General features: G+C 39.1%; 4 protein-coding genes across 5 annotated transcripts in view; 2 read left to right on the forward strand and 2 right to left on the reverse strand.

The window, feature by feature from the left end:
• The window catches only part of LOC106938548 (cytoplasmic phosphatidylinositol transfer protein 1-like), an 18064-nt gene extending 4494 nt beyond the window's left edge, over nt 1-13570 (forward strand). The window contains exons 2-8 of the mRNA XM_015020641.1: nt 3743-3831; nt 4670-4677; nt 5298-5369; nt 7642-7737; nt 9145-9300; nt 9873-9936; nt 12393-13570. Coding sequence (XP_014876127.1) covers nt 3743-3831; nt 4670-4677; nt 5298-5369; nt 7642-7737; nt 9145-9300; nt 9873-9936; nt 12393-12703 — 796 coding nt within the window. The 3' untranslated portion in view covers nt 12704-13570. The remainder of the gene's footprint in view (nt 1-3742; nt 3832-4669; nt 4678-5297; nt 5370-7641; nt 7738-9144; nt 9301-9872; nt 9937-12392) is intronic.
• Nucleotides 13571-13848: 278 nt separating this feature from the next.
• slc25a19 (solute carrier family 25 member 19) lies at nt 13849-19044 on the reverse strand. Its single transcript, XM_015020642.1, has 7 exons — nt 18902-19044; nt 18527-18683; nt 18088-18243; nt 17817-17987; nt 16817-16997; nt 16119-16249; nt 13849-16033 (listed from the first exon to the last, which is right to left on the reverse strand). Exons 2-7 carry the CDS (start codon nt 18656-18658, stop codon nt 15836-15838), a joined length of 969 nt encoding a protein of 322 aa, XP_014876128.1. The 5' UTR covers nt 18659-18683; nt 18902-19044; the 3' UTR covers nt 13849-15835.
• Nucleotides 19045-19534: 490 nt separating this feature from the next.
• mif4gdb (MIF4G domain containing b) lies at nt 19535-22734 on the forward strand. Of its 2 annotated transcripts, none has more exons than XM_015020637.1 (6): nt 19535-19632; nt 20226-20347; nt 20486-20595; nt 20748-20903; nt 21112-21204; nt 21408-22734. In XM_015020637.1, the coding sequence occupies exons 2-6, from the start codon at nt 20269-20271 to the stop codon at nt 21633-21635; spliced, it is 666 nt and encodes a 221-aa protein (XP_014876123.1). In that variant the 5' UTR covers nt 19535-19632; nt 20226-20268; the 3' UTR covers nt 21636-22734. The 2 variants fall into 2 exon arrangements, with proteins under 2 accessions (XP_014876123.1, XP_014876124.1); XM_015020638.1 differs by having other exon boundaries at nt 19550-19635.
• Nucleotides 22735-23056: 322 nt separating this feature from the next.
• Nucleotides 23057-25367, reverse strand: mrps7 (mitochondrial ribosomal protein S7). Its single transcript, XM_015020636.1, has 5 exons — nt 25253-25367; nt 24462-24653; nt 24317-24380; nt 24069-24236; nt 23057-23682 (listed from the first exon to the last, which is right to left on the reverse strand). The coding sequence occupies exons 1-5, from the start codon at nt 25345-25347 to the stop codon at nt 23461-23463; spliced, it is 741 nt and encodes a 246-aa protein (XP_014876122.1). The 5' UTR covers nt 25348-25367; the 3' UTR covers nt 23057-23460.
• Between the last annotated feature and the right edge of the window lie 923 nt (nt 25368-26290).

Raw genomic sequence — 26290 nt, forward strand, 5'->3', positions numbered from 1 at the left:
GATAGATAGATAGATAGATAGATAGATAGATAGATAGATAGATTTAGATTTTTATCGCGAAGACTGATGGGAAGAATCTCGCTGAAAGCAAACTCTCTGATTTCATTTTTCCAAGCTATAAAGTTAAAGATACGGAGGTAAATAGATGAGCTGAGGGAAAACTCAAACAGATAAAACGGGCTTGAGTTTATCAAAGACGTTTTTCCAATACAACAGGCTCTGTACTTTTCTGTATTTTAATAAGTCAGCCACTATTCTGTTAGTGCAACCTTACTGCTGCCCATTCAGAGAAGGTACTAAATCCCAACACTAAACCCTAAATCTATCAGTCATGGTAATGTAATTTGAAACGACTGATTTCCATCATGAAGTAGCAACTCAGGCTCAGCTATGCTGCTTTGTAGCGGGGATGATTTAGATGTTAAGCAGTGAACCGAGGCAGGACATGGGTGGCAGTTTAATCCTGCTGAGAACGCTGACAATCAACATACTGTAAATTGCACAATGAGGTCAAAGTAATTTTAGCCACCAAGTTGTTTCCGCTCTCTCTCAGAGCGCATTTTTAACCACTGCATGGGCATTGAACGTACTTATAATAAATACTCTGAGGGGCCTAAAGACAAAGCTGTTGCATCGAAGGTATTAAATGGTATTTTTATGTATTTTATTTGCAGTGGATATGCTGATTTTAATAGCATAATCTTTCACATGTATAGCCCTTACACATTTAATTTATTTACAGCAAGCTTGAAATTATAAACTTGGCATTGCTTCAGTGTGAATCCAGCTATCCTGTGAATGTCTTAGAGATTTGTTAGACAACATAACTGAACCTAACCAAACACAACCTCAGTAAGACCAAGGAACAAAGCAAATAGGTCATGGAGAAAGAAACAGGGATGTTTAAAGATCAACCGTTCATCTCCACTAAAGCATGGTTTTGGCAGCATCATGCTGAGGTGATTATTTTCTTCAGCTGGTTAGAGGCTGCAAAAGGGTTAAGGATGAGGTGGAGAATTATCTTCCAGCAGGAAAATGACCTGAAACACACATCCAGGTTAGATCAGAGCCTCTTTATTTGTTAGAATTGATCAGTCAAAGTCCAGACTCAACTAAATGAGAATCAGAGGTATTTGAAAATGTTTGTGCTAAATGTTAGGCTCTAATCTGACTGAGATTCAACTATTTTGCAAAGGGAAAAAAAAGTCGCTGTATACCAGTAGAGATGTTTTGTAATTAACAGGACTTTTTTTTTTTCAGATTAATATATTGTGTTGCTTTAACACAACACAAGGATTCAAGAGCTTTCATTAAATCTACATCAGTGCATGTTGTGTTTTATTTTCTCTAAAGAAACTTCAATGTGATTTTGAAAGTTTGCTTTGGGGCGTCATAATCCTGAACCATCACTCATCTTTCAGCCCTCCAGACCTGGATTCCTCTTTACAGCCAATATTTTAGTGTATCCACAGACAGCAACGGTGTTATCTCTAAGTGTCATCTTCACACCAGATTATGGTGTATTTTAGAGCTAAATGGTGCAAGCGGCTCACAGTCTATTGTGACATTTAACTGCAGTTCTGGGCATTTTTTTATTCCTCTTTCTTGCTCTCTGTACAACAGGAGTTTGAATGATTCATGTTTCTTTCACTCTGTTTGCTTTTGCTTCTTTGCAAAATGAATGTTTATAAAATATTATCCATAGTTTTAATTTCCTTGGGAATTCATAAGAGAGAGAACGTTTTATGACACCAGTGAAAAGGGGGTTTAAAGGTTAATTGTCATTTCTTTTTATTGAGTTATAAATAAAGAGAAATGATATAGCCTAAGGCTTTTCATGGCTTACACTTGCCTTAATGTAAGGAATTTGCTTTCAGATTTATTCTGGACTTAGGGTTCTGCATTTTTGAAAAATTTTGTCAATTTATTTTAGTGCTGATAAAAAAAAAAAGAAAAACATCCAAGGTGAGGACAGTCTGTTAAACAAACACCTGATTCCAGTCACTCCCAGAGGACGCTGGCAGAAAGAGCGGAGCAATGCCACAAGACAGGTGAAGTGGTTATAAATGACAACTGAGTGTGCCTCGGGGACAAACGCACTGTCGTTCACAGTCCTAGAAGAGAAGAAGACTACATGTTGGTGTGTGAGTATGCAGTAAAGTCTGCTCGTCTCTGCGTGGGGACACAGAGGGAGATGAGGTCAGCGTAAGCGATGGATAATTTGAGCAATCGCCGTCGGACACCAAGAAGGCCTCTCTCCGCCCACAAACCACCTGTTACTGTGTTATAGCTGCAGTCTGTGCATGCGAATGTACGTGTGTGGCACTTGTAAATAAAGCAGTGTGAGGACACGGGACATGTGACCGGCCTGCTATGTTTGTATAGTACACACTGGCTGTATGACAGAGAAGAGGAGCCGGAGGAAACCACCAATCTTACGTCCCTGTGGTCTCATAAAACCCTGGTTAGCTTAGCACACACAGATACTTGTAAAAGCCATTTTTTTTCCCCTTGAGAGTTCCCAAATTCTGTCACATATAGAAAACCAAACACTGCAATGTGTTTATTTTGTAACTTTATTGGTAGTAATTTGTGACTGTTGTTTGTATATTTCACAAATCTGCTCTTAGTCACAAGTCCCCACTCAAAGTTTACCACAAGAAGATTTGGGTGTGAATAGAAGACGCTCTGGTCAAATGAGACCAAACCTTTGGCTACTTTTTGACCTACATGCAAAATGTTGTCTGTATCAGAACATGTTCATGTTCTATATAACCTCAGAATCAGAAACTAAAGCCAAAGTGTCTTTAGTGAGATGTTAAAAAAAAACCCTGATGTTCACAGATGCTCTCCATCCAGTGTGACTGAGCTCAGCTTATTTTGCAAAGAAGAACAGGCAATATTAGTCAAACAAAGGAACCAAGTGTGACGTACACTTTTCAGTTTTCTATGTGCAAAAAGGATAACAATGTATTGATTTTTTCTTGCATGTAACAATTAAGCACTACTTTTGGTTTGTCTAAAATGCAACAAGGAAATCTGAAAATATTTAAGGGATATGAATACTTTGGTAAGAGTCTGTGTTACATATCAGTGATGTATGTAATCAGTAATCAGCTTTAATATTATAACAAGTGAAACCTGGACCTGTTAATCAAGTGGATGCATTAAAGCTGGATATTGATGTTCAGGATAAATGTAATCTGAGCTTAACTGCTTCTCCTCAGACTCGATTATAGCTTTCTGCTCTTTTGCTTTCCTTCATGTCTTTGTTAAATCGTGATGACTGCTGTAATGCTAACCGTATCAAAGTTTTAAATTTCAGTCATTTCCTCTTTATTTGTCACCAATTTTGTCGTGTTTCCCAAATCTGTGGCCAGTCACGTCTTCCCTTTTTTGTTTATAGAATCCATTTTTGAAGAGAAAAGGCTGCCCCTCTGTATTTTTCTTCTTATTAACCCTCCATGCCTCTCTCTATATCTATCTCAGTGCAAGTGCAGTGAAAGTCCCCAGCAGGGTTCCTGGGTGTAATCACTGTGATCAGCTTTCCCAGGGGCCATCATGGCCTCATTGTATGGCCTCCATTATGGCTCCACGCAGCAGGATGTTTCTTATTGCTAGCTATGGTTGATAGACCAAAAGAAAAGAGTTGAGAAACTTGAAGTGAAGACTAATTTCAATCTGATACAATTTTCTTTCCTCAGCTTGCCAACCTAAACTCTCGTCTTTCTGTGTGTTTTAGCAAGCTGCCCAGCTGGGCCAGGGCAGTGGTTCCTAAAATTTTCTATGTCACAGAGAAGGCCTGGAACTACTACCCATACACCATCACAGGTAATCATTTTACTGCAAATCCCTCCTCTTTCATCTGCGGACATTTTTCCAACCCTTATTGTGCCAGAGTTACATAATCAGAAATCACAGGTCAGTTTAAAACGACACAGAAACTGTTTACCTATTTAAATCCCATCTTTTAAATGCATTAAAAATCATAACCTGAGTTTTTTTAAGGCTCTTTCCTGCATTTTAATATAAAATGGGAAGCACACATGCATGAATATTTACATGATAATGGATATGGAATTATAGTCTTCAGCTAATTTGCATTCATTTGAACCTTTTTATGATGTTAAAATGAAATATTTTTGCCTTTGGCCAGCAAACCCTGATGATGACACGCCAGTTCTTGAGACAACAAAGATTTTTTGTGAACATCTTCAACAGGTTTTTCTACTGTTGAGCCTGATAATGGCATAATCTGTACATTTCTATGTATTTGTTGTAACAAATACATAGAAATTGATGTTTTGATTGGCCCAAGTACAGAACTTTGTTGGATGCCTACTGGGGTTGAGGTTTGATTGGCATTGGCAAGAAGAGGAGAAGCTGAAAATAACTTTTCAGTATAAAATATAATTTAATGCAGAAACTGTACATGACAGTCTGTGTTACACTTACAAAATAAGGAAAACTATGCTAGAAACTGTAGCAGTGGAGGTGTTAGCTACATAAGAGCTCTTCATACCATGCCATGCATGCTTTTACTGAGACTAAAATGTTGTTCCTGAGGCCTAATGGCACATGCGGTTTCATTTCTTTGTTCTCTTTCACCCATCTCTTTCTTTCTTCTCACCTCTTATTCCTGTCCATTACACTGATGGCCTCTGGTCAGAGTACACAGTGAGTATTTTCACTTTCTGCACAGTGTACACACACACACACATTATGATCCAAGGCACTTTGATCTAACATCTGACATGTAAGTTGAAAGAGAGCGTACCAAAACATGTGCTTTAGCACATGCTATATGCCATACTTTTTTTATTCACTTTTTTGTTCCATTATCTATATTTACAATTTATTCTTCTTCTCACATTGATAATAATTTCTTAAATTACACAATTACTATGTCATATTAAACACACAACTGGGCACAGTCAATGGAAATGACTGTCAGGTTATATTATGAAAACTTTAAACCTATTTCTGTAGTGGTTACTGCTGAAAAATTATAACTTAGTCTGCACATCATCACAGCTAAATTTGCCGTGGAGTTCAACAAACTCCACATTTTTACATTTGTTGTGGTTAGAGGATAATTTGTCTGGCATTCAAATTTAAATGTCCAATTAATGTTTGGGAATCTTTAGTAGAGGAAAGTCTCAGACACAGATATCAAAAGTCCCAGGACACTGTGATTATGTCCGAAAAAATTAATTACTTATTGTCTGATAAAAGACATCAAGGTGCAAAACAATGTCTTACCATCTCAGACTTTTTTTTTTATCTGCTCCCTCCAGTGCTCCTTCCTGCCCAAGTTTTCCATCCACATAGAGAGCAAATATGAGGATAACAAAGGAAACAATGACAATGTAAGTACAGCTCAATATCTCAAGCGCTTCGCGAAGAACTGTGCGCGCATCTCGATTTTTCAACTGGGTTTTGATTGGCGCAGTTTCTATTCCTCTGTTTTATTGCTTCATTGTTTTATCAGACTCCATCTTCACCACCTTCATGCTTCAAGACCTCGCCGTCGAATTAAGTGAATTGCTTTTGTCTGAGGATTATTGAATCATTGTGACTGTGAGATATAAAGTGAAAGGAGACTTGGTCTGCTCCATTCATATTCCAGCAGGATTTTCAGATAGCAGAATATGTTCAGTACTTTTCAATTGAATTGCCACACATCAATGTTTTATACAAACTTAACGAGTGATGTTGTTGAAAGACTGAAAATTCTTTTAAATCCCACAATCCTAATTCTGCTGGAAAACATTGAAACCCTTGAGATTTTACTGCAAAAATGTTTTTTGCAGGTTTGCAATTCGAACCTAAAAACTGAAGCTACTAGAAATTATATGTTTTTGTACCAAATCCCAGGATTGAAACCGTACGTGTTTATAGTTGCAGAAAACATTTAATATGAGTGTTAATCATACAGAAAAAAAAAAAACATTCAGTAACTGGAGGAGCAAGCTCGTTAAACAGAGAAAGCTCTCCCGATGTAAAGTTGAATTATGTCAGAATTACTTAATCCAGTTTATCATTATATACCTAAGAAAGAGAAAGGGATTTGTTGCATGTAAACAACAAGCCTTAACTTTCTTCAGTTCATTAAACGAAACAATCAATAAATATGCATTTTGTTGATAAGGCAAGTAAATGTTTAAATTCTCCACTCATTTATCTGTAAAACATTAATCCAAAATTCCGATTATTTGTCTACATTATCTCTTCAAAACTTCATCCTGAACCTTTCTGGTTTAATTAGAACCTAAAAAAAAAATTCCTCCTTGGTTCCCTCTCATCAAAGTAAAAATATCTTATCTGTTTATAACTGCAGAGAGATCTACTTTAATATCAATTGTGGCGGGAATTTGATAGGTCCCATGATGACATTGTAGGGTTTTTGGAGATTTCATTCAGCATCTTAGAGTCTGCTTCTAGAGTGAATTTTCTTGAACGCCCAGATCTACACTGTCGTCAGTTGTTATTAATATATTCCACTTGTTGGTTATTTCCCATACAGTCGAACGCCTGAATCTGATTTTAAATTCTTTTGAGACGTCAAAAGCTGCCATCTTCCCTCTGAAGGCTTCAAAATGAAGAAGCTCAATAGATGTCATTGTGGTCATTTTCACATCAACTGTCAGGAGTCCACAAAGATAAATGTTTGAGGTTTAAGCAGATGTTTAAACTCAAAATGTTGAGCAGCAATGATAATACTCAAGTGCACCCGAAGAGTGTCTGAATTTATTCTTGTTTTTTATCTTGATGGTTACATTTCTTAAATTATTTTCTATATTGTGTTTATTAAAAATAAATATCCATTTATATGTCCAAATATAGTGGCTTTTTTTTTAAAGTATGTTAAAAATAGAGATTTTAAACATTTTAATGCCAAATCAATAGTACATGGACAATGGTTTTGAAGAACTTCTTTAAGGAAGACATGCTTCATGTCTTCTACAACATGAAACCGTGTCCTCGCATTTCAGTTCGTAAAGCTTTTCATCACATTCTTCTTTGTTTGTGCCTGTCCTTCAGAGCCACTTGATGCTTTGATTGGCAGAAGGAACAAGTCCGAGTTATGCAATATTGCCTCAATCAACGCTTAAGGAAGAAGCAAAAGTCTGCAGCTCCACTCGGTGGCAGGTGACGAGAAGTGCACCCAGATTCTGCTGGTGCCACAGATGCTCATTATTTCACATTTGAAGCTGACTAGAGCAAATGGGGCAGTAGACTTGTTCAGTGGAGGGGCTTTCTCCTTACGCTCCTGACTTAATGCCTCACTGCCTCCACCGTTTGTCCTCTTGCTTCTTTTCTTTCTCTTCCAGTCACCATCATCGTTTTCAGTAATCTATCCATTCATCTTTCAGATTTTTTTCCTCCCCTTTTGTAGCACCAATATATGAGACTAATGGGAGTTTATTCCCAGCTTAGTGACACTAGAGCATGAACCTGCTCAGATAAGACAAGCTAATCGTTCTTGTGTTAATTACTAAGAGGAGGTCACTGAACATAAGGCTCAACTCATGTCTTATTTAGAATCTTGTCTGAGAAAAAATCAGTCACATGACACAACACGGCTGATGCTTTGCTGCAACTGCTAACAACAAAGGTGTGTGTTTTGCTGTTTCTCAGATCTTTGGAAGTGAGCCCAGAGAGGAGGAAACAGAAGTGTGTTTTGTGGACATTGCCTACGATGAGATCCCTGAGCGCCACTACAAAGAATCAGAGGTGAGGAAAGAGAGATTCCTGAATTAAAGACGTGAATCCAAGTTTTGGGAAAAAAAATGTAGGGGATAAAAAGAACAAAGGATTCAGAGTAAAATACATAGACTAGAAATGTAGTGGAGGGGTAACAGATGAGATTTTTATTATTCACTTATTTATATCACCAGCTGGTCCTCTGCCTCATCTGAATGTATACAGATGGGGGAAGGTGTGTTAACTGCAGTGAATTTACATGTGCTTGCACGCGTGCCGGCCAACCTACCGCGGTGATTATAAGAGGAGTTATTAATAACCACACGGAGTCATGACCCTGCAGCCGTGGCGTTTTATTATCGACACCTTCCAGAGACTATACCACTGGGACGTATGCTGCTCTGCGCTTACACTTGGAAGCTAAGAATAGCTCAGAGGTTATGTCCGGAGTTAAATATAGACGTCAGAAGTTGCATGTAAATATTTGATTCAAACACAGATTTAAAAATGAATAATGTGTTTGATTCTTTCTCAAGACAAACACAGCATCATTACTGCTAATTAATTAAAGCTGGGGGAAAAAAGCACCCCATTGTCTCCCCCTACTCGGCTCCTTCAGACTAGCCAGCGGCAATTTGCAGACATCTGGTGGAGCTGCTGAGCTCTTTATACAAATACTTCTCAGTGCTGCGCTGGTAAAAACATTGTTAGAGGTGTTAATAGAAGAGCAATGTTGATGTGATGAGTTCCCAAAAGTCTTGGAAAGAGCAGTACTTTCTTAAAGAGACACAAACCCAATTTTAAAGTGTTAAATTATGAAGTGAAATTCATTTTAAGTCATATTTGATAACATGATTGTGCTATAAAATGGATCTTGCACCTAATTCTCCCCCGTTTTTTTTTTGTTTTTTGTTTTTTGTCTTTTTGTTTGTTTTTTGTTTTTTCATATAGACCAAGCATTTACTGTCATTTTCTATTTTCCCTTAACTTTCTTCAGTCTTTCTTCAGTGAATCTGATGACACATTTTATGCAAAGAGAAATGCAACAGGCTTCATCCACCTCCTCTACTATGGAACTCCCTGCAGGGACAAAAAGTTTTGTCTCCCACCCGCACACAGTCTGTCTCAGTCAAAACACTCAAGACAAACGAGCGCCACAGCATAATTAGTCCACGGGGGGGAGTGATTAATGTGCATACAGCTTGTGATGAAGGACTCCGTCTGTGAATCTTGGCTGTTCTCTATATGATTCCTGTACTGAATGCAGGTGTTCGTGTCCTGTAGGGGGGGGAGGGAGTCCGCGAAGTAGATAAACACCGACAAATAACATGGCCCACCAATTTGGCTACTTGTGGTACATCTTTTGAGAAATATGACAATTGCTTGAGAAGGGTTCATTTTTCTCTACATCAATTTTTCTCTTCGTTCTTTTTGCAGGACCTTCGACAGTTTAAGTCAAAGAAGACAGACAGGGGCAGCCTGCAGGAAGGATGGATCGACACCCAGGACCCCATCATGTGCTCGTACAAACTGGTCACAGTTAGGTTTGAAGTGTGGGGACTGCAGACACGCGTGGAGCAGTTTGTGCACAAGGTCATTGTGAAAAACGACCTGTATTGGATTTTGTTGTTTGTTTTTTTTTGCAACCTCACTTCATTTTTTTTTTTTCAGACTTTTTGCACCTCGCAGATCACTATCAGTGCCCGAGACCTTCAATTTTCTATTGTGGAAACATATAACACATGGTAGTTAAAATCTGCCGTTTTCTTATCACTCTATTTCAGTGTCTGCCCTGGTCACCCCACACTGCCAGACCTCCCAACAACATTTAATCCTAATATCTGCTATTTCCCAGAGGCATTTCTCTCAGCTCTTAGCAGCATTTGTCCTTGGGTCAGCCTGCTTCCTATTTGGCCCTTGCCTGAGGCTCCCTTTGACACGCATAGGTACATACGGTCAGGGCCATTACTCACAGGGCAGCGCTCAGAGTGACTCATATTAATCATTTACTCCTGTGGAGGAAAAGAAGCATTTAGCAACTTCAACATGTTTTCAGACTCTCACCTTCAGGGTTAAGTTAATATGATTCACATCCGCTCACCTTGGACTGCCTCCCCCTCGGCTCCGGCTGCCATTTCACCGTTTTGTTTTCTAACTTTCCTCAGGTGATACGAGACGTCCTGCTTCTGGGACACAGGCAGGCCTTTGCGTGGGTGGATGAGTGGATTGGTAAGTTTGTTACAGATGGCACAAATAAAAGCAAGAATGCTCCGATTAGCTTTTGTCTTGGAGTCGAGCATTTTGGAATTTATAATGAAGCCAAGTTTTTAATGTTTTTATTATTATTATTTCAATCAAACTAACAAACTTCATTTGATAAGAACAATGATAAAACTTTGGACTGACTGTGTAAAATATGTTTTGCAAAGGTATTCATGCCGTTTGGAATTGGTGGTGAAATTGTCACATTTTCTAATTCTTCTTAGCAAAACAGCTTAAGCTCAGTCAGATTACTTAGTAAGCATCTGTTTTCAGGATTTATCGGAGACTAAACTGGTTTATCCTTTGCTCAAGCTGAGATTTTCTAACACTCGAAAATGCTTTCATGTAAATAATCAGAAAGCTTTGATTGTCGTCCAACGCCCAAATCTTTAGTCTTTTGAAGCCTCTAGCAGGTTTTTTGTCCAGCATTTCCCTGTGTTTAGCTTTACATGTCTTTCAAACAACTGTGATCAACTCTTCCATCCCTGCTGAAAAACCTTCCCCTCAGAATGATGCTGCCAGCACCATGCTTCATCATGGGTATGGCTCAGTCTTTCCCACCAAGACTGGATGGGAAAGATTGCATCCATGTATCAAAAGGCTGCATTTTGGTCCCATTTGACCAGGGAACCTTCTTCCCAAGGTTTGCCGTTTCCCCTAAACGGCATATGGGATTTCTTAGGGCTTCAGGGGTCATATCTGTTTTTCCAACACTTCCATGGAGATCATCTTATTAGATTGCAGAACTTTTCACTGTTGTGTCAACGGATTCTCCCACCTGAGCTGTGGATATCTGCAGCTCCTCCAATGTTACCATGGGACCCCTGGGCTCCTTGTGTTTGTCCATCACTTAAAATCTTGATTAAAAACACTGACTTTTGGACAAACTGCTATAAAAAATGTGAAGGAAATTAAAAAGAATGAGACTTTAGAGCTAATGGGACTATAAATACCCAGTTATTTACCCAGTTGGAGTCTTTTTGCATCCTTCAGCTAGTGTGTTTTTGATTTCACTCTAAGACAATGGAGAGTTTACAATTAAACCGTGACCCTTCTGTGCCATCCAATGATTTTAGCTACTCTGGTCAAAGTGTTTATCCTACAAAGCAACTTTCACCAGATCTGTAAAAGATTTCAGATAAAAACTTAACAGGACATGTTTCCTTATTAAAGTATTAAAGTTTAACACATGCTAGAGTTTGTAGGGTTTTTATAATCATAGCTATATGAGGTCTTTGGCCTGTGTTGCACTAATACCTCTGTTCAAGATTGTTTTTTTTTAATAAAGTTGAAGTTTGTACAGCAACGAGGCCATAGTACAACCTAATACTTGTACATCTTTTGTAATTTTGTCTTCTTTCTCTAATATAACGGCTGGTCTTTCCATCTCCTGCTCTGCTGCAACCAAATGAAATGACTGAAATAATATAGAAGTTTGAGGAAAAAGACAACCTTCTCGAAATAAAATTTTACACCTTTTTTACATTCACCATTTTCTCATTGTTGCCAATTAACCTGAGAAAAACTGATCCTGACAGGACAATTGTACCCCAGTTTCGTCTTCTTGTTCCACAGAGACAATTTTTGTGCTGATTTTGCAGTTTGCCCTTATTTCATAAGCTAAAGCCTTTTTCTGAAGGTCTTTTGCATTCCAGCAGCTTTTTCTTTTCAGCCATCTAAATGAGTCATAAAGTTGAAAGGTTTTCATTTGTCTGTGTCAACTTGACCTCATCTGTGCTTTTAAATAAATTAATATCTCAATGCCAGAGCGTTGGCAGTTTGAAAAGGTTGAGACGGCCGATCCTTGAAAAAAACTTTTAAAACCCTCCAGAGTGTCATTTCTTCAATTTATTTATTAATTTCATTGTGTAATCTCACACTTTTAACGGAGTTCAATTTTTGTACAATTTTTACATCATCTCCTTAGCTAATATTATAGAGTATAGTATCTATTACTGCACGTCTGTTAATGACATGCAACTTTATATTTTTGACGTCACATAACCACAGCGCGCCCAAAAATGATAAAAGTGTCTGGATGGGACAGTCAACATTGTTTTTGGGCCCATAAATGTATGATTAGAGATTAGACAAATTAGATTTATTGGAATCTAGAAAAAGTATCTAGATTATGTATAGTAAACCAACCTGTTCAAAACAGGAAAAGTAGTCTTTTTTTTTTTCTAAATAGGTTATACCTGTCTACCATTGCATCGTTGTTGGAAAAAGTTTCACTTAAAACAAAGTACCCAAATACGCACAATGTCAATTTTGCCAACCAGACTACAGACGTTTAAATGACAAAATCCCAGGCCTTTTTCTGTATTTAAAGCTTTCAGGGTGTCATATTACATAGTTTGCTCTGGGCCTGGATTTGGGTGGACGTTGTCACACAGTTTGTGTTAATTTCTCTGTTCCATCAGACATGACCATGGAGGAGGTGAGGGAGTATGAGCGAGCCACACAGGAAGCTACTAATCTGAAAATTGGGACCTTTCCTCCAGCCATCTCCATCTCAGAGACCCCTCTGGCGTCCACCACCCGCAGCGGCCCCAACAGCGCCCCGTCCACTCCCCTTTCCACCGAAGCTCCGGACTTCCTGTCTGTGCCCAAGGAGCGACCCAGAAAAAAGTCCGCTCCAGAGACCTTGACCCTGCCCGATCCAGGCCGCAGGGATTCACTCTTCAAGCTGCCAAGTTTTTTCTCCTGGAACTCCAGTCCACAACCCGAATGAGAACCGAGCCTTGTTCTCGACCTGCGGATCAGTATAGGATGCTTGCTTTGCGCATCCAACATGGCCCCCCCACTTCCCTCTTGCTCCTGGCCAGTTTAAGTGACGGAGGCTTTTCACAGTTCTGGTCATCCTCGACCTCAGTAGTGTTCCTGGTGTTACAGAAAAGTCAGCAGCTCCCAGACTGCCTTTACAGGTAGACAGTCTGCCCTCTCCCAAAGCCTCTGAGGTGCAAAAAGCTGCAAAGTTTGTTCAGCAAAGAACACGACAAAGAATCTCAGTCATTTCTTGGTTTTAGCAGAACATCCATGCCAGACATCCAAGCTCAGGGTGTCTCGATTTACAGTTTCATTCAGCACAAAATTCGATTTTTTGCTTTTTCACCTTCAAACATCTGGATCTTTGTTAGCCGGAGGTCGTTGTTCATTCTTTGTATTGATGTAGTGAAAGAGGTTTTGACGGATCGTGTTGCATAATGTGACTGCTAAATATAAAGAGTTTTACACTCAAGTGTACAGCGACCGGGTAATCTTGTATATACGACATGAACATGATTTAATCAACACAATGCACGCACTTAAAAAGATTTAAACTCCAGTGATGAAGCTGCTATAATTTCTGTTGTGTACATTACGTATGTGTTTATATTATCTCTGCCATATTTTTGTCTCCTGGTGGTATAACTTGACATTAAGCTGCTTTTAAAATATTTGTCAATTAATCGTTATGTCTTTTTGCTGTCATACTTGACGTGTTTTACCCAAGGTTTTTATCGAGTGATCATGTGGTCTTCAGCTGCTATATTCATTTTGTTCATTTTCAAGTAAAGTTTTGTATGCAGTAAGTCAAATTAAATCACATCTGAAGCTACTAGAGTCATAACTGTGGAGTCTTTATTAATGCGATTAAATGCCTTAGAGCAAATGTGTTTGTGTCCTTCAAATCTTTCATATTTTGAGCATTACAGTGATAAACTTTATCAAGATTATATAAGATCAGTGGAAAGTAATTGTGCAGGAGAAGAAAAATTAAACATTTCTATATTAAATTTTAATCTTTGCCATGTACAAGTGGTTTAGGTTTAGTTTGTTTGAATAGAAACCCTTGTTAAAATAACGTTTCTCTTCAACAGACCAAAAATAACTCAGTTTTAGCAGTGTGGTTGTACATTTTATTGACAAAGAAGTGAAGACCATATAAACACATGAAACAAGCATTAACAAAGCAGCAAAGGTCAGTAAGTTTAACTCAAAGTGAGACATTTAAACAAGTTATAAACTTTAAGGTTCCATTTGGTTTTTCCCACTAAATAAAGTGAATATCAAAATAAGTATCACGTGTCCAAGAATATACAAGGTAACAGCCGTAAAACTGAGCAGAAAATGCGCAAAGTTCAGTTTAAACTTTCACCAAGATGTTTACCCACCAAGACTAATCCACCACATTAGATAAATCCCTTTAACTTTGTTCTCGTGTACTTTCAATCTGTCATCTTCGAGTGCAGAAGATCCATTCTGTTCTCTGATCCATTTTGAGCAGAGAACAGAAACACCCACAAGATGGAAAAGGGGTGAAACAGGATCCAGAACAAGTGTGACAGAGCGATGCGACACAAAACAAAAGACAGAAGAAGTAGGACCAGAGTCTGAGAAGCAAGCAGAGCGGCAGCATTTACTTGGTGGAGAGGAAAATCCTATGTTAAGAAATCATTCTCTTAATTAATGAGAATTTCTCATTAGTTCTCAATAACCTAAATTTCCTGAATCATAAATATGATGAGACTGAAGACGGCAAAGGACCAGCTATTCTCTTGGTCTGTTCAAGGACCATGATTTTTTTCAGTCTAAATTTTTTGCCCTCTCTAGGAACAAACCAAGAAAAATTGTGCCATAAATGACTTGAGAGGTCAGATTGATAAATCAACACGTATATGTTGATCGTCAGCTGAAAAGTTGCACATGTGATCCTCCAACATAACTCCTACAGATAACCTGTGTATGAACTGAAGAGAGCATAACAGGGGACCCAGAAGAACAATGGTGCAAAGAGGAGAGGTCAAAGCTACAGCAATTAAAAACATGCATTTTTACACATCTTTACAAGAAGCTTTGCAAACATGTGTTCGTCGCCGTATTGTCAGCTGAATCTGAGGCTGATAACAAGCACTGAATGCATTTGGACAGCCAGCATGGAGACGGTGGCAAAGTTCAAACATATATTGGGACCAGAAAGCCAACATGGCCATCAAAGTGGATGAGTGGAGGCATTACTGAAAGTGGCAAGTGAGGGTCACCAGACAGAAAATGCCTTGCACACACTGAAGTCCCCATTTGATCGGGACCGAGTCATATTTTAGGTTTACATAAGACAACATTTTGCAGTTGCCTGGTGTGAGAGACGTCTGAGATGCCGGATAATTGCTGAGGAAGATTAATTACCCTCGTACATACCGTCAAACCTGATCAATGGCTGAAGATGCACACTGATGCGTGTAGCAGCCAGTCCCCTGGGTCTGATGAACGGTGCTCACTGTTTGGCCAATCAACACATTTTTTGACACACATTTCCTTCTGCTGTCCATTCTGGACAAGATGGGTCCCTGCAGAATGACCAATTGCTGGTCAGCATGTGTGAAAAAACGACTTTTAACTTTCTACCTAGTCTTTGGTCAGTAATTGAATTATTTTCAGGAAAAGTGATGGTCGTGACACCATGACATTCACGACCAACTTCTTCTGATTTGATTAGTCGACCCAGTGGACCCAGAGAGGTTTCAGCTGCTTTGTCTCTGATATGGCTTGAAAACTGTTTTGTCGCCACCAGATGACAATCGATTATCAATAGAATTTGATCATTTAACACTGAAACAAACTTGACATTGTTGTGCGCAAGAGTCAAGCAAGATACAAATTCCTCGACAAAAATATAATGCTTACAAAATAAAAGTAAATGATACAGCAACATATCATTTCATATAGTCATTTATCCACTTGCTTAACATTTGTAAACACCATAGAAACCCAAATAAACCCGCTCAGTTTCCCGGCTGAGTGACGTGTTCAGTGCAACAAGGCATTAGTGCGTTTATAATGTGCGTGATTGCCTCATTTCCTATGTCGTTTTTCTCATTATGCGTCATCTCTCCATTTGGCCTTCCCGCTTTTCCCTAATGTTGCACAGGACGTTGAGGAAGAACTCATACCAGAAGAAGGTGAAGCCTGTGGACAGCGCGGCCTTCAGAAGGCTGGGAGAGAGGCCTTTAAAGCAGCCTCGGATCCCTTCCTCTTCGACTATTTGAACCGCGCAGTCTATCAGGCTTGTGTAGGTCCGCACCTGCATGGCAGAAACAGGCGACAACGCCGACACATGAGGTGAAGGTCATTTGCCTCGACGTTGTGGTTCAGCATCAGGATCCTACCTGTCCAAAGTGAGCGCGGGCTTTCTCAAAGCCCGCCACCTGCAGCCTCTTTTTGAACAAATCGAAGGGGTATGTGAGGGTTTTACTGATCATTCCCGCCCCACTGCCACAGATCAGGCTTCTCACGTTTCCTGTAAAAGGAGGGACACACAAAAATGCGTGTGCAGAACTAAAAAGCTATAAATGACATGGCTCGGCAGAGTCTGACATTGGTTTCTGAAAGGACTAAAGGGGTTGCTTTGTAATGATTATATGAAAGGACACACAGGTTGTGATTTTGATGCCAAACCTTAGAAATTATACAGAAAAATAAGATTCAGAAATGACCTGAAGAAAAAAAAAAATTCAAATGTAGTTTGATTAAATTTGAGGAGGTCATCAAAATACAGCAAAGGTAAGCAGTTACTACACTCACTTACAGTTCCCTATTTTGCCTATCAGTACCTGTTCATCTCAGTCAAGTAGAAAATCACATATAATTTGTTACTCAATAAATTCATTGAGAGATTTTGTTAATCACTGAAAAAAATCTGAAATACTAAATGTTACAGTGAGCTAGCTGTATGATAAGAATGTTTATTTCAATACAGAAAGACTTTTTTTTTTTCTTTTCAAAAATTTCCTCAGCACTTAAAAACTTTTATTGATCTAAAATCTTAGTGGTTTTTCTACCAAGACAAAACCGTGTCTTCACTGACCTCCTGAGTCTTTGGATTTAGATGGAGGAGCCAAAAGCTGCTTAAAGACATTGTAGAAGAAGAACTGCAGTCCAGCATAAGGAAACACTGCAACCAGGGTAGGAGACAGGCCGCGGTAAAACGCCACCGGTCCCTCAGAGCGCCACATCGTGGACACGGCATACCGCAAGTTACTGTAAACCTGAGGAGAAAGGAAAGGAATTTGAATTGTAGTCTTCCAATGCAACGTCTAGTTCGAATTTCCTAAACACCTGAGCAAAATAAGCTAAAATGAGCACACGCTTAATAACAAAGGAGAAGCTAACTGATGAATAAACATTATTATTAAACTTTTACCTCTTTCCTTTTTGTACCAGTTTAGTTTTTTGTCCAGATGGTAATCTGGAGATGAGTAAAATAGATAAAGGATAATCTAGTAAAAAAAAGAGCTTAAAGTAGCTTCTTCTGCTCTTCTATATTAGTAAAAAGAAGCCAATCCTCCCCCCCCCCATTTTTTGCTATAAGAAAATGAAACAAATGCACAGGCACAAAAGACAAAGTATACAATGAAATATTCAGTTTTCATATGACTGAAAATTGGCAAACTGTCACATTTAAAAAAACTTAATGTACTTTTTGCTACTAATATGTCCATTCCTGATTTCAATATATATTGCAATATTTAACAAAACCAAAACATAGCTCCACAAACAGTTTGGAACAACTGTCAAGTATGGTGGTGGAGGAGTCAAGACCTGGGAAACCTGCAGTCAGTAATTAACTCCACTATGTGAGGGCAAGCAACCGAGTGGTAAATCTGGGAAGAAGCTGGCTAATAATATGACACTCTGACAGCCACAGATGTGTTAAGGAACATATGTTATTTTAGTATGACACTTAGTATTTTTTTAACTAAAGGAGTGTGACTCCAACTTTTGCCATTGATATCATGCATTTACATAACTACTCATCTCAAAGACACGCGGATTAAATCAAAGTAAAAAGTAGAGTAATGTTCTACCTTGGGTTCTCCCTGAGCTGCGAAGCGTGTCCTCAGCGTGTCCAGAGGCTGGCAGGCCACCGTAGCAGAGCAGGCTGCCAAGCCGCCACAGACAAAATGAACTCCTGGAGTCCGGCTGTCGTACGGCGTCGACTTGTGAACCATCTTGGTCAGAAACTCAAAAGTGACAAACTGCAAGTGGACAAACGCACAACCAGTTAATATTTTTTTTGTCCAGGAAAATGTTTATTTCAGTAGTGTTGACACACAGTTCCACATTTCTAATATTTACCTGGACGGCCCCAAAGCAGATAGAGAGGAGCTGCGCTGGAATGTGACCTTTCCAGAAGGCAGTGAGACCCTCCTCTGAGTAAATACTTCGGGATGCCTGAAATATTCCCCAATATTTTCCTTCACGTCTTTGTGAAGACACACGCTCGATCTGCAGCTGAGGGGACAGAAGATGCTGATCAGCATGTGATGAACACTACATGATTAGATTTTCTCAAACAAAATTAAATGACGATGATGATGCAGATATTTTAGATCCTTGACGTAATTTCATTGTGGAAGAAAAGCAATAGACTCATCATGATCACAATCCCATGTGAATGCAGCTTTATTATGATTTAATCGAAATTTCAACTGGTTGCATCTTTAACATCCCTCCTATGCCACCACCTGGTGCAGCAGTCATATTACACAAACAAGAAGTAGATTAAAATTATTACCTGAAAACGGATTTTAATAACATCAAAAGGACTGATAAGTGCTCTGGTAACCATTCCACCAGCTGACCCAGCCAGGGCTGCCTCCTCTGGGGTAGGAGATCCATGATTAGCCCTGGGATCATATCCCACCATGTCTATACAGCACTCTATATCAACACTTGGGAGAGGAAAAAAAATGTTTTGTTCAATCTACAACCTGACATAATTTTGTTGTGCAATAAATTAATAGTAACAAACTCAATTAAATTTTTTACAATATAAAAATCATCAACGACAACATGTGGAGGACAAAGAGGGGAAACTTGGGTCGAGCTTAGTTAGGCTAACAACACAGCAGCTGTTCAGGTTTCATAAAGAGAGGCGGACAGATTTTACCTTACACTGGAAATCCTTCATTAATGTAACAGCAGACACTCAGCACCACAAATTCAAAAAGAAAGATACAACAGCTGCATTCGGTTACTACAAACTATTAATGACACTTCCGCTTAGTAAAACAGCGCATGCGCCGTATTTCAAAGCTGAAATATAACGACAAGATGATCTTCGCCTCTTAATGAAACAAACTGCCATCTCTGCATTTCAGGTTTCCAGATGTAACAAACAACCTATTATTATTATTATTATTATTATTATTATTATTATTATTATTATTATTATTATTATTATTATTATTATTATTAATTACATATTCATGTTTATTTTACAGGTACCAGTCTTGAAAAACAATTCATTTATTAAATAAAAATAAATAAAACTAAAATTTATTTCAGTTTGAATAAAACATTTTTTCGCAAATACATTTTTGAGTTTTGATTTTTGAATTTGAATTACTTCAGTTTTACTTATTTCTTTCGTTATTTGACAAGTTCTTTTTAGCTATGTTTTTTATATTGTTTATTAATAATAATAATAATAATAATAATAATAATAATAATAATAATAATAATAATGTCTCACCAGATGGCGCCTCATTAACGTGTTGTTCTTCCGGAAGTCGATGCACGCGAACTCGTTTATGTCTACGGAAAGAAGGGACTCATCTTGGAGGTACTAGCTGATCTTCGAAGAGCTGTGTAGATGGCAGTCTTCGCTCCTTGATTCAGGTGGTAAGATCAGTCTAAATGCGTTAAATAGGTACATTTTATCTCAAACTCTGCAATGTGAAGCTAATCAGTAAATTCATGTAGCATCTCGATAGAGTTCAGATTTTTGCGTTTGAATACTTTGTGGTGGTTTCACTGAGATTTGAATCTGATTTCCTTACTTAATGTTAGCAAGGCTCAGCTCATCGAAAGCATATACTAACGTTATCAAAGTGTACATCCATTAGAAAACAGCCATTTTTATTCATTTTAGAAAAGTCTGCTCATCATGCAAAACAATACCTTGCGCTAACTTATAACTTTGGACGTCGCAGCTCAGATAACGTCGTTTTATACCAGGTTTTTGGCTAGCTTTTCGAAAATAAAGACTTTTGACATGTTTCCTTGCTGAAACATGACTTCTGCACACATGTCTCAGCTGACCAGATGTAGCCTAAACCCTTTCTATCCCGCAGTGAATGAGCTGAGTGGAGCAGCCAGTTTGATGACTCCACAGGATTTAGTGTTTTGTTGTCCCGGCTTCTCTGTCTTTCAAAGAGTCGCATTGTGCTCTGGCAAAGACCTGTTGCAGTGACCCCGTCTGATCTTTACAGAGTGAGAGGTCCCTGGTGTAATCGTGTACTTTTACCATTTATAATGGAAAACTGCAGCGAGGACTATAGGATCCAGTCATTTGATGTGGATACACAGAAACTGCTAAAAACAGCCTTGAAAGGTCAGTAATTGCCTCACTGTGTGATTATAAAACATTGGAAAAATATCTACATCCATGTGGACACAAAAAAAATCAGTTGTCATAAATTACTCCTTGACTTCTGCATGCATATTCTAAAAGCTCTCTTCTTTCTTTCAGATCCAAGTTCTGTGAACCTGGAGAAGGTCTCCAACATCCTCGTGGACCAGTCGCTAAAGGACCCCCTGTTCAGCAAAGAGGCCGGCCGTATTTGCTACACGATTGTGCAGGTCAGAACCGACGGCTCTCTGGTTTATTTCACATTTTGTTCCTTTCCAGAATATGTGTAATTAAGTGTAAAAACACTGCATGATTTGCCTTAGACTTTTAAAATTACGGACACATTTGTTGCTCTGTCAAAAACTTAATTCCTTAATCTAAGGCTGAGGCCAAGCAAAACAATGGAACCGTGTTTCGGAGGCACCTGCTGAACCGCCTGCAGCAGGAGTTCAAGGAGCGCGAGGAGACAAGGAAACGCTCGCTGCAGGCCTGGGTTTGCTACGTCACGTTCATCTGCAACATCTTTGACTACCTCAAGGTATGAGCAGTGGACATTTTGTACTTTTTACTGTGATATTTTAAGAGAAATTTCCCAAAATATCCCAGATCAAAGATGCTTGTGTTAAACGTTCCACTGCGTTACGGAGGCGTTGTCCAGTGAAACTTTACATTGAACCTGACATATGTAACGTCCTTCATAAGGACCACATTGATATGCTTAGTAATATATTGCTTGACTGTTTCAGGTGAACAACATGCCAATGGTGGCCCTGGTCCTGCCTGTGTACGACTGTCTAATGAGGCTGGCCCAACCAGACGCTCTGCTGAACGAGGAAGAGGTGAGGTCACCATCGGATGTTTAAACGTAAACGAGTCTGGGCAGAGTAGAAATATTCTCTTTATGTTCTAGAAGATGTAGTTCCTCACCATCCCCAGAGTCTCCCAATTTCTTTAGGCTGCAAGATCAAGCAAAGCTCCTTCCTCGTTTTATGCAATTGATGGGGGGGCTTGGGGGGGATCGTCTTCTTCCTCTCCGCTGCAGGTGGACTGCCTGGTGCTGCAGCTGCATCGCATCGGGGAGCAGCTGGAGAAGGTGAACAGCCAGCGGATGGACGAGCTCTTCTTCCTGCTGAGGGACGGCTTTCTCCTGCAGGAGGGCCTGACCTCCATGGCTCGCCTCCTGCTGCTGGAGGTCCTGGAGTTCAGGGCCGGCGGCTGGATGCTCAGCAGCACCGCCCACAAGTATTACTACAGCGAAATCGCCGACTGAGTCGGGCGACTCGCGCGCCTTGGACGCTTTCCTTTGGTCGCCACTGATTGCCACACCAGCAGCTTCACGGTAGAAAGCGACATTTTCTACGGTGATCAGAGACGCAGGGGGGGGGGATGAGGATTTTTTTTTTTCCTGCGTTATTTCCTGCGTTTGATCAAGGCTTGGAATGTGACGGATGTGGAATGTGCAATAGTTTGAGGTTTTTAAGTTCTTAAAGTTTCTGCCACATTGAGACACACTTTGATTCAAAACCAAGAAGTTCTAACATTTAAAAAAAAAAAAATCTTTTTTTGCATTCCTGTTTTGTAGGAACAGTTTACCAAATTTTTGGAGTTAAAAACAAGACATTCCAGTCAGAGTCGGACTGATTTAATTTTATGCTATTATTGGTATTGCGTTGGAATACTTGCAGGGAGCGTTAAGACATTTTCCTGTGTGAAGTTTAGGAGTTTCTGAAAGACTTGGGTTGCTGTTAAGCAGCAGGATTCTTGTTACCGTTTGATGCGAGGCCAGTTTGTCACTTGAAGCGCCGTCTTTCTTCAGGGATTTTTATTTCTTGTCACAGCTTCAGTTGGAAGACCAAAATGTCAAATCCCTCACTTTAAAACTTTTTTATATATACACACACACACACATATATATATATAAAAAAGACAGCTTTTAATGTGGATCAAAGGGTTAGCTTTGTGTTGAAGTCGTGCCAACATTCTCTGAGCATTGAGATTTTCCTGACATCTGAGGCTTTTCTCCTTAAATCGTAGGAAGTGGCATCCCTTTAAATCAGAGACGAACCAATCAGGCTTTTACAGGCCAATACCGATTTCCACATTTGACCTGATGATCTCTTTCTTGTTGCTTAGAACTATTTCCCTTAAAAACTTCCATCAATTTAGCTTAAATTCTGGAGTTCATTGCCAGAATATTGGCTTTGTAGGAAGAAACGTTGCTGCAGATGTAGTTTCGATCTAAACAGAAAGTGAATATTTCAATTCAATGTTTCAAATTAGACACCTGTTACTTTTATCTCAGTCTGTTGAGCTCAAAACAAAGGGGATCAGTTGAAATATAGTTTTGGGGTGTGTTTAGAGAACAAAAATGCTTAAGGTTCACCTCCGGATCTTTGGAAATTAGTGCCTCTTTTGATCCACGCATCAGGAGGTTGTTTTACCAGCAGAATATGGCTTTAAAGCTGAATAAGCTAAAAAATAAAATAAAAAAAATGATGGCAAATTTTTGTAATATTTGACCAAATTCAGCGGGTTTTGACCAATGTGGATTTATTTTATGGTTGAAAACGAGAAGAGTTCGATCCGTAGCTCTGAACCTACATTTTCTAGCAGAGGTTAAACAACTCTAGCTTAACTAGCTTCAGGGTCACAATAACCTGATTTGTTTTTGTATTAAACTTTAGAGATTCCTGGTGCATTTGGTAAAAGCCAGCCTGAATGTTCACAACACGTGGAAAATCATTTAAACACACAGGACAGGCCACAGAACCTGACAGCAGTTTATTTTGGTATTTTTCCTACAAAGTGGCAATACTTTTACATTTCTCTGTTCTGTTTTTCTACTCGTTGTGTTGCATATTAAACGTGTTTGTTTTAAATAAATCTTGAACTGTTTTCTCACTTCGGTCGCATTTGTTGTCACACAGTTCAGCGGAGGTTTGACTCACGATTCGGTTTCCTTTTCTACAAAAACCCATCGGCGAGTCGTTCCCCGGTCTCCTGGACACAGTCCCATCTCGACAAATATTCACTATTTACAACAGGAGTTTGTCAATCTTCAACGCATATGTTGAGAGTCCAGCGCAGCTCTCCGTCTACCACCAGCGGTAGTGGGCGTAGGCTCTGTTGGCCTCGGCCATCTTGTGCAGCTCGTGCTTCTTCCTGATGACGTTGCCCTCGTTTGCGAAGGCGGCGAGCAGCTCCTGGGAGAGCTTTTCGTACATGTGCGTGCGCCTGTGTTTGTTGTCCCTGCACTCGGTGATCATCCACTTCATCGCCAGGAAGCGCTGGCGGTTGCCCGTAACCGGGATGGGCACCTAGACGGGATTGAGATGAGAGAGGATTAAACCTCAAAAAAACAAGAGATGCAACACTGTTTCAGATGTTCTATAGGGGAGGGGGTTCTGCTCTCATCGTTGGGTTCCTACACAATTATGCCTTTATGCTCATATTAAAATTAAAATATCGAAGTTAAATAAAATAAGCTAAAAAGAAGGAAATGTAGGAGGACACAAAAGTATGGATAGATGGACATAAGGAAGAGAGAGGGGAGGAAACTATTTAGACAAACCTTGGAAATGCGTTGTTTTTTTTTCCTTGTTCTAATTTCAAATCAGGAAAGTAGTGAACTCAAATTCTAAGCTTTTCCACAGGAATCCTGTTATTATCAACAAAAGAGCTTTATTTTTGCCTTCTCACTGACCTGATAGTATTTTCCACCTTTCTGAATGCTGGCCAGCGCAACGACAGGCTTGCAGTTTTCCAGGGCCTGGTGAAAAACGGCGTAGGGATTACATTCAATCCCTTCCTTTTGCCCATCTGTAGCTTTGTGGTATTTCTCCACCTGCTTCCTCTTTATATTTTCCAGCGTCTGAGAAAAGGAGAAAAAAAAAAAAGAGGTGTGTTGCCTGGGAACCAACAAGAGGTTACTTTGAAAAGCGTTTCATTTACCTGCATCATAATCTCTCTGGCCAAAGTCTTCTCTCCGTGTTTCATCATCATGTTGATGAATTTACTGAGAAGCGGACAGAGAAACGATTGGTTGACATGAACGCTAAGCGCAGCTTCGGTTTTGTTCCGGAGGCTGTAAAATCACCTGACGACGGGGTCGTTGAAAAGGGAGCTCGTCGTTGAATTGGTAGCAGCTTTGATGGGTCGGAGCTTTTTCAGCTCCCGCTCCTCCTTCTCCTCGGCACTCAGCTCGCTCTCCGGGCGGCTGTAGGCCTCCTTCCTGACCTCCGGCTCCAGATAGTAAGGGTTGTACCTGCTCCATCTCACCAAGAGCACTCTGCCCACGACGAAAACGAGGAAGCACTGTTATTGTGGTGTTTAAATGATCGCAAGATGGACAAAAACCGAAAAAATATGTATTGTCGATTTGGCTTGATGCAAGTATTTTTTTTTTCCACACATTACAATTAGTTTTAATACTGGGTAATAACGGGTTGAAATTTATTCCTCCCATCCCTGTAAGAGAAGGCCCTATTTATAGTAAAAAAAAATTATATTTTAACAAAACTTGTTGAATAAACTAAACCTGTCTATACAAAGCATTTCAAACAAATAAGACATTAAATTTCTTATAGATCTTTCCTCCTAGCAGCATCTGTCAATGCTCCCAACAAATTCAATAAGTCCTATTAAATCTATTTGCAGCTCTTTTCAATTCAATTAATATTCCATACGTTCCATGGTTTTCCATAAATTGCAAATACAGGATTTGAACTATGCACAGAAATTGTGTAAGGCGTAAGTAACGCTTTAATACCGAAAAACTGCTCCTGGTTTAACAAAAGCGTTAGCTACAACAGAGCCCAGATTTAAATCAAAAACAAAAACACAGCATTTGCTTATAAGACCTTTCGACGTCCAAAAAGTTAGATTTACCTCGGTGTCCAAGGTTTTAGTAATCCTGAGATGGAGGCAGCCATCTTGAAAATGTGACTGTCGTCGTCTTCTTCTTCTTCTTCTTCTTCTTTCATGTAGTTAGTTGGTGATATTTTAGCCCATTACCGCCACCAAGTGGACTCGAGTGAGGAGATTAATACTAACATGCCACTAAAAACTTTTAAAAAGTAAATATCTTTGTTAATTTAGTGATGTATTTCGAGTATCTCAATAAAACTGAACTTTTTTAATTATTAAGATTGCATATGATCTGTTGTATCTTTCTGCCCTTCCTTCTATTGGCACTGTATTTGGTTTGAAATAGAAAACTCGCTCCATTGTTTCTTCTAATATGGTTCCCCAAATTAAACCATGCACTATTGAATTCTTTGTAACCAAAGCATAATTCAAATATATTTCTTCTTGGTCCTACTTTTCTTTGATAACTGTAATGTCACTTATCAGTTTAATCCTTTTAAAGCTGCCATCTTTTTTTCATTTATTTAACTTCTTTATTCTTACAACTGTTGTACTTCTATTAAAAGGGCTGGTTTGGTTTTAAAGATTGTTTCAAGGTGAATGATGATCTAGTTATAGCAAACTAAAACTCTAACTGGACAGGCGTCGCTGTTCCACAAACCCAGGATGTTTCCCATCATTCCTATTTATACCAAGTTTTTTTAAAATGATTACTTCATCAATTCTATACACTCCAACCATACACACAATTTTGACCAAATTTAAAAAACACAAATTGAAAGCATGGAAAATTAAACATGGAAAGAAAAATAGCTGCACATGGCTTCATGTTGATTCCTTCAAAACTACAAACTGAAATAGTCAGCAGTAAATACGAATCCTTTAAACAACTTATAAAACACAAAATGTTTTCTCAGTAATAGTTTGCATTTTTTGTTTATTTGTCCTTGCTTAGGAAAAGCATCCCCACAGCATGATCCTGCCACCACCATGGAATTGCATTGGCAAATGAAATCCAAATTCTTACAAGTTAATTAGCTTCTCATTCCTAATAAATGT

Source organism: Poecilia latipinna, unplaced genomic scaffold (assembly GCF_001443285.1).
Source record: "Poecilia latipinna isolate Pla-1442-1.1 unplaced genomic scaffold, P_latipinna-1.0 Scaffold2623, whole genome shotgun sequence".
Taxonomy (NCBI): Eukaryota; Metazoa; Chordata; class Actinopteri; order Cyprinodontiformes; family Poeciliidae; genus Poecilia; species Poecilia latipinna.

Excerpts from the sequence above, each read along its gene's own strand:
- mif4gdb (XM_015020637.1), top strand. The coding sequence starts at position 20,269 with ATGGAAAACTGCAGCGAGGACTATAGGATCCAGTCATTTGATGTGGAT. Across the intron at positions 20,596-20,747 it reads TTTGCTACACGATTGTGCAG|GCTGAGGCCAAGCAAAACAA; the intron begins GTCAGAACCGAC and ends CCTTAATCTAAG. Across the intron at positions 21,205-21,407 it reads CTCTGCTGAACGAGGAAGAG|GTGGACTGCCTGGTGCTGCA; the intron begins GTGAGGTCACCA and ends TCTCCGCTGCAG.
- slc25a19 (XM_015020642.1), bottom strand. The coding sequence starts at position 18,658 with ATGGTGGGATATGATCCCAGGGCTAATCATGGATCTCCTACCCCAGAG. Across the intron at positions 17,988-18,087 it reads TCTGCTTTGGGGCCGTCCAG|TTTGTCACTTTTGAGTTTCT; the intron begins GTAAATATTAGA and ends GTCCACTTGCAG. Across the intron at positions 16,998-17,816 it reads CAGCTCAGGGAGAACCCAAG|GTTTACAGTAACTTGCGGTA; the intron begins GTAGAACATTAC and ends CTTTCTCCTCAG.
- mrps7 (XM_015020636.1), bottom strand. The coding sequence starts at position 25,347 with ATGAAAGAAGAAGAAGAAGAAGAAGAAGACGACGACAGTCACATTTTC. Across the intron at positions 24,381-24,461 it reads TTCAACGACCCCGTCGTCAG|TAAATTCATCAACATGATGA; the intron begins GTGATTTTACAG and ends TCCGCTTCTCAG. Across the intron at positions 24,237-24,316 it reads CCAGAGAGATTATGATGCAG|ACGCTGGAAAATATAAAGAG; the intron begins GTAAATGAAACG and ends TCCTTTTCTCAG.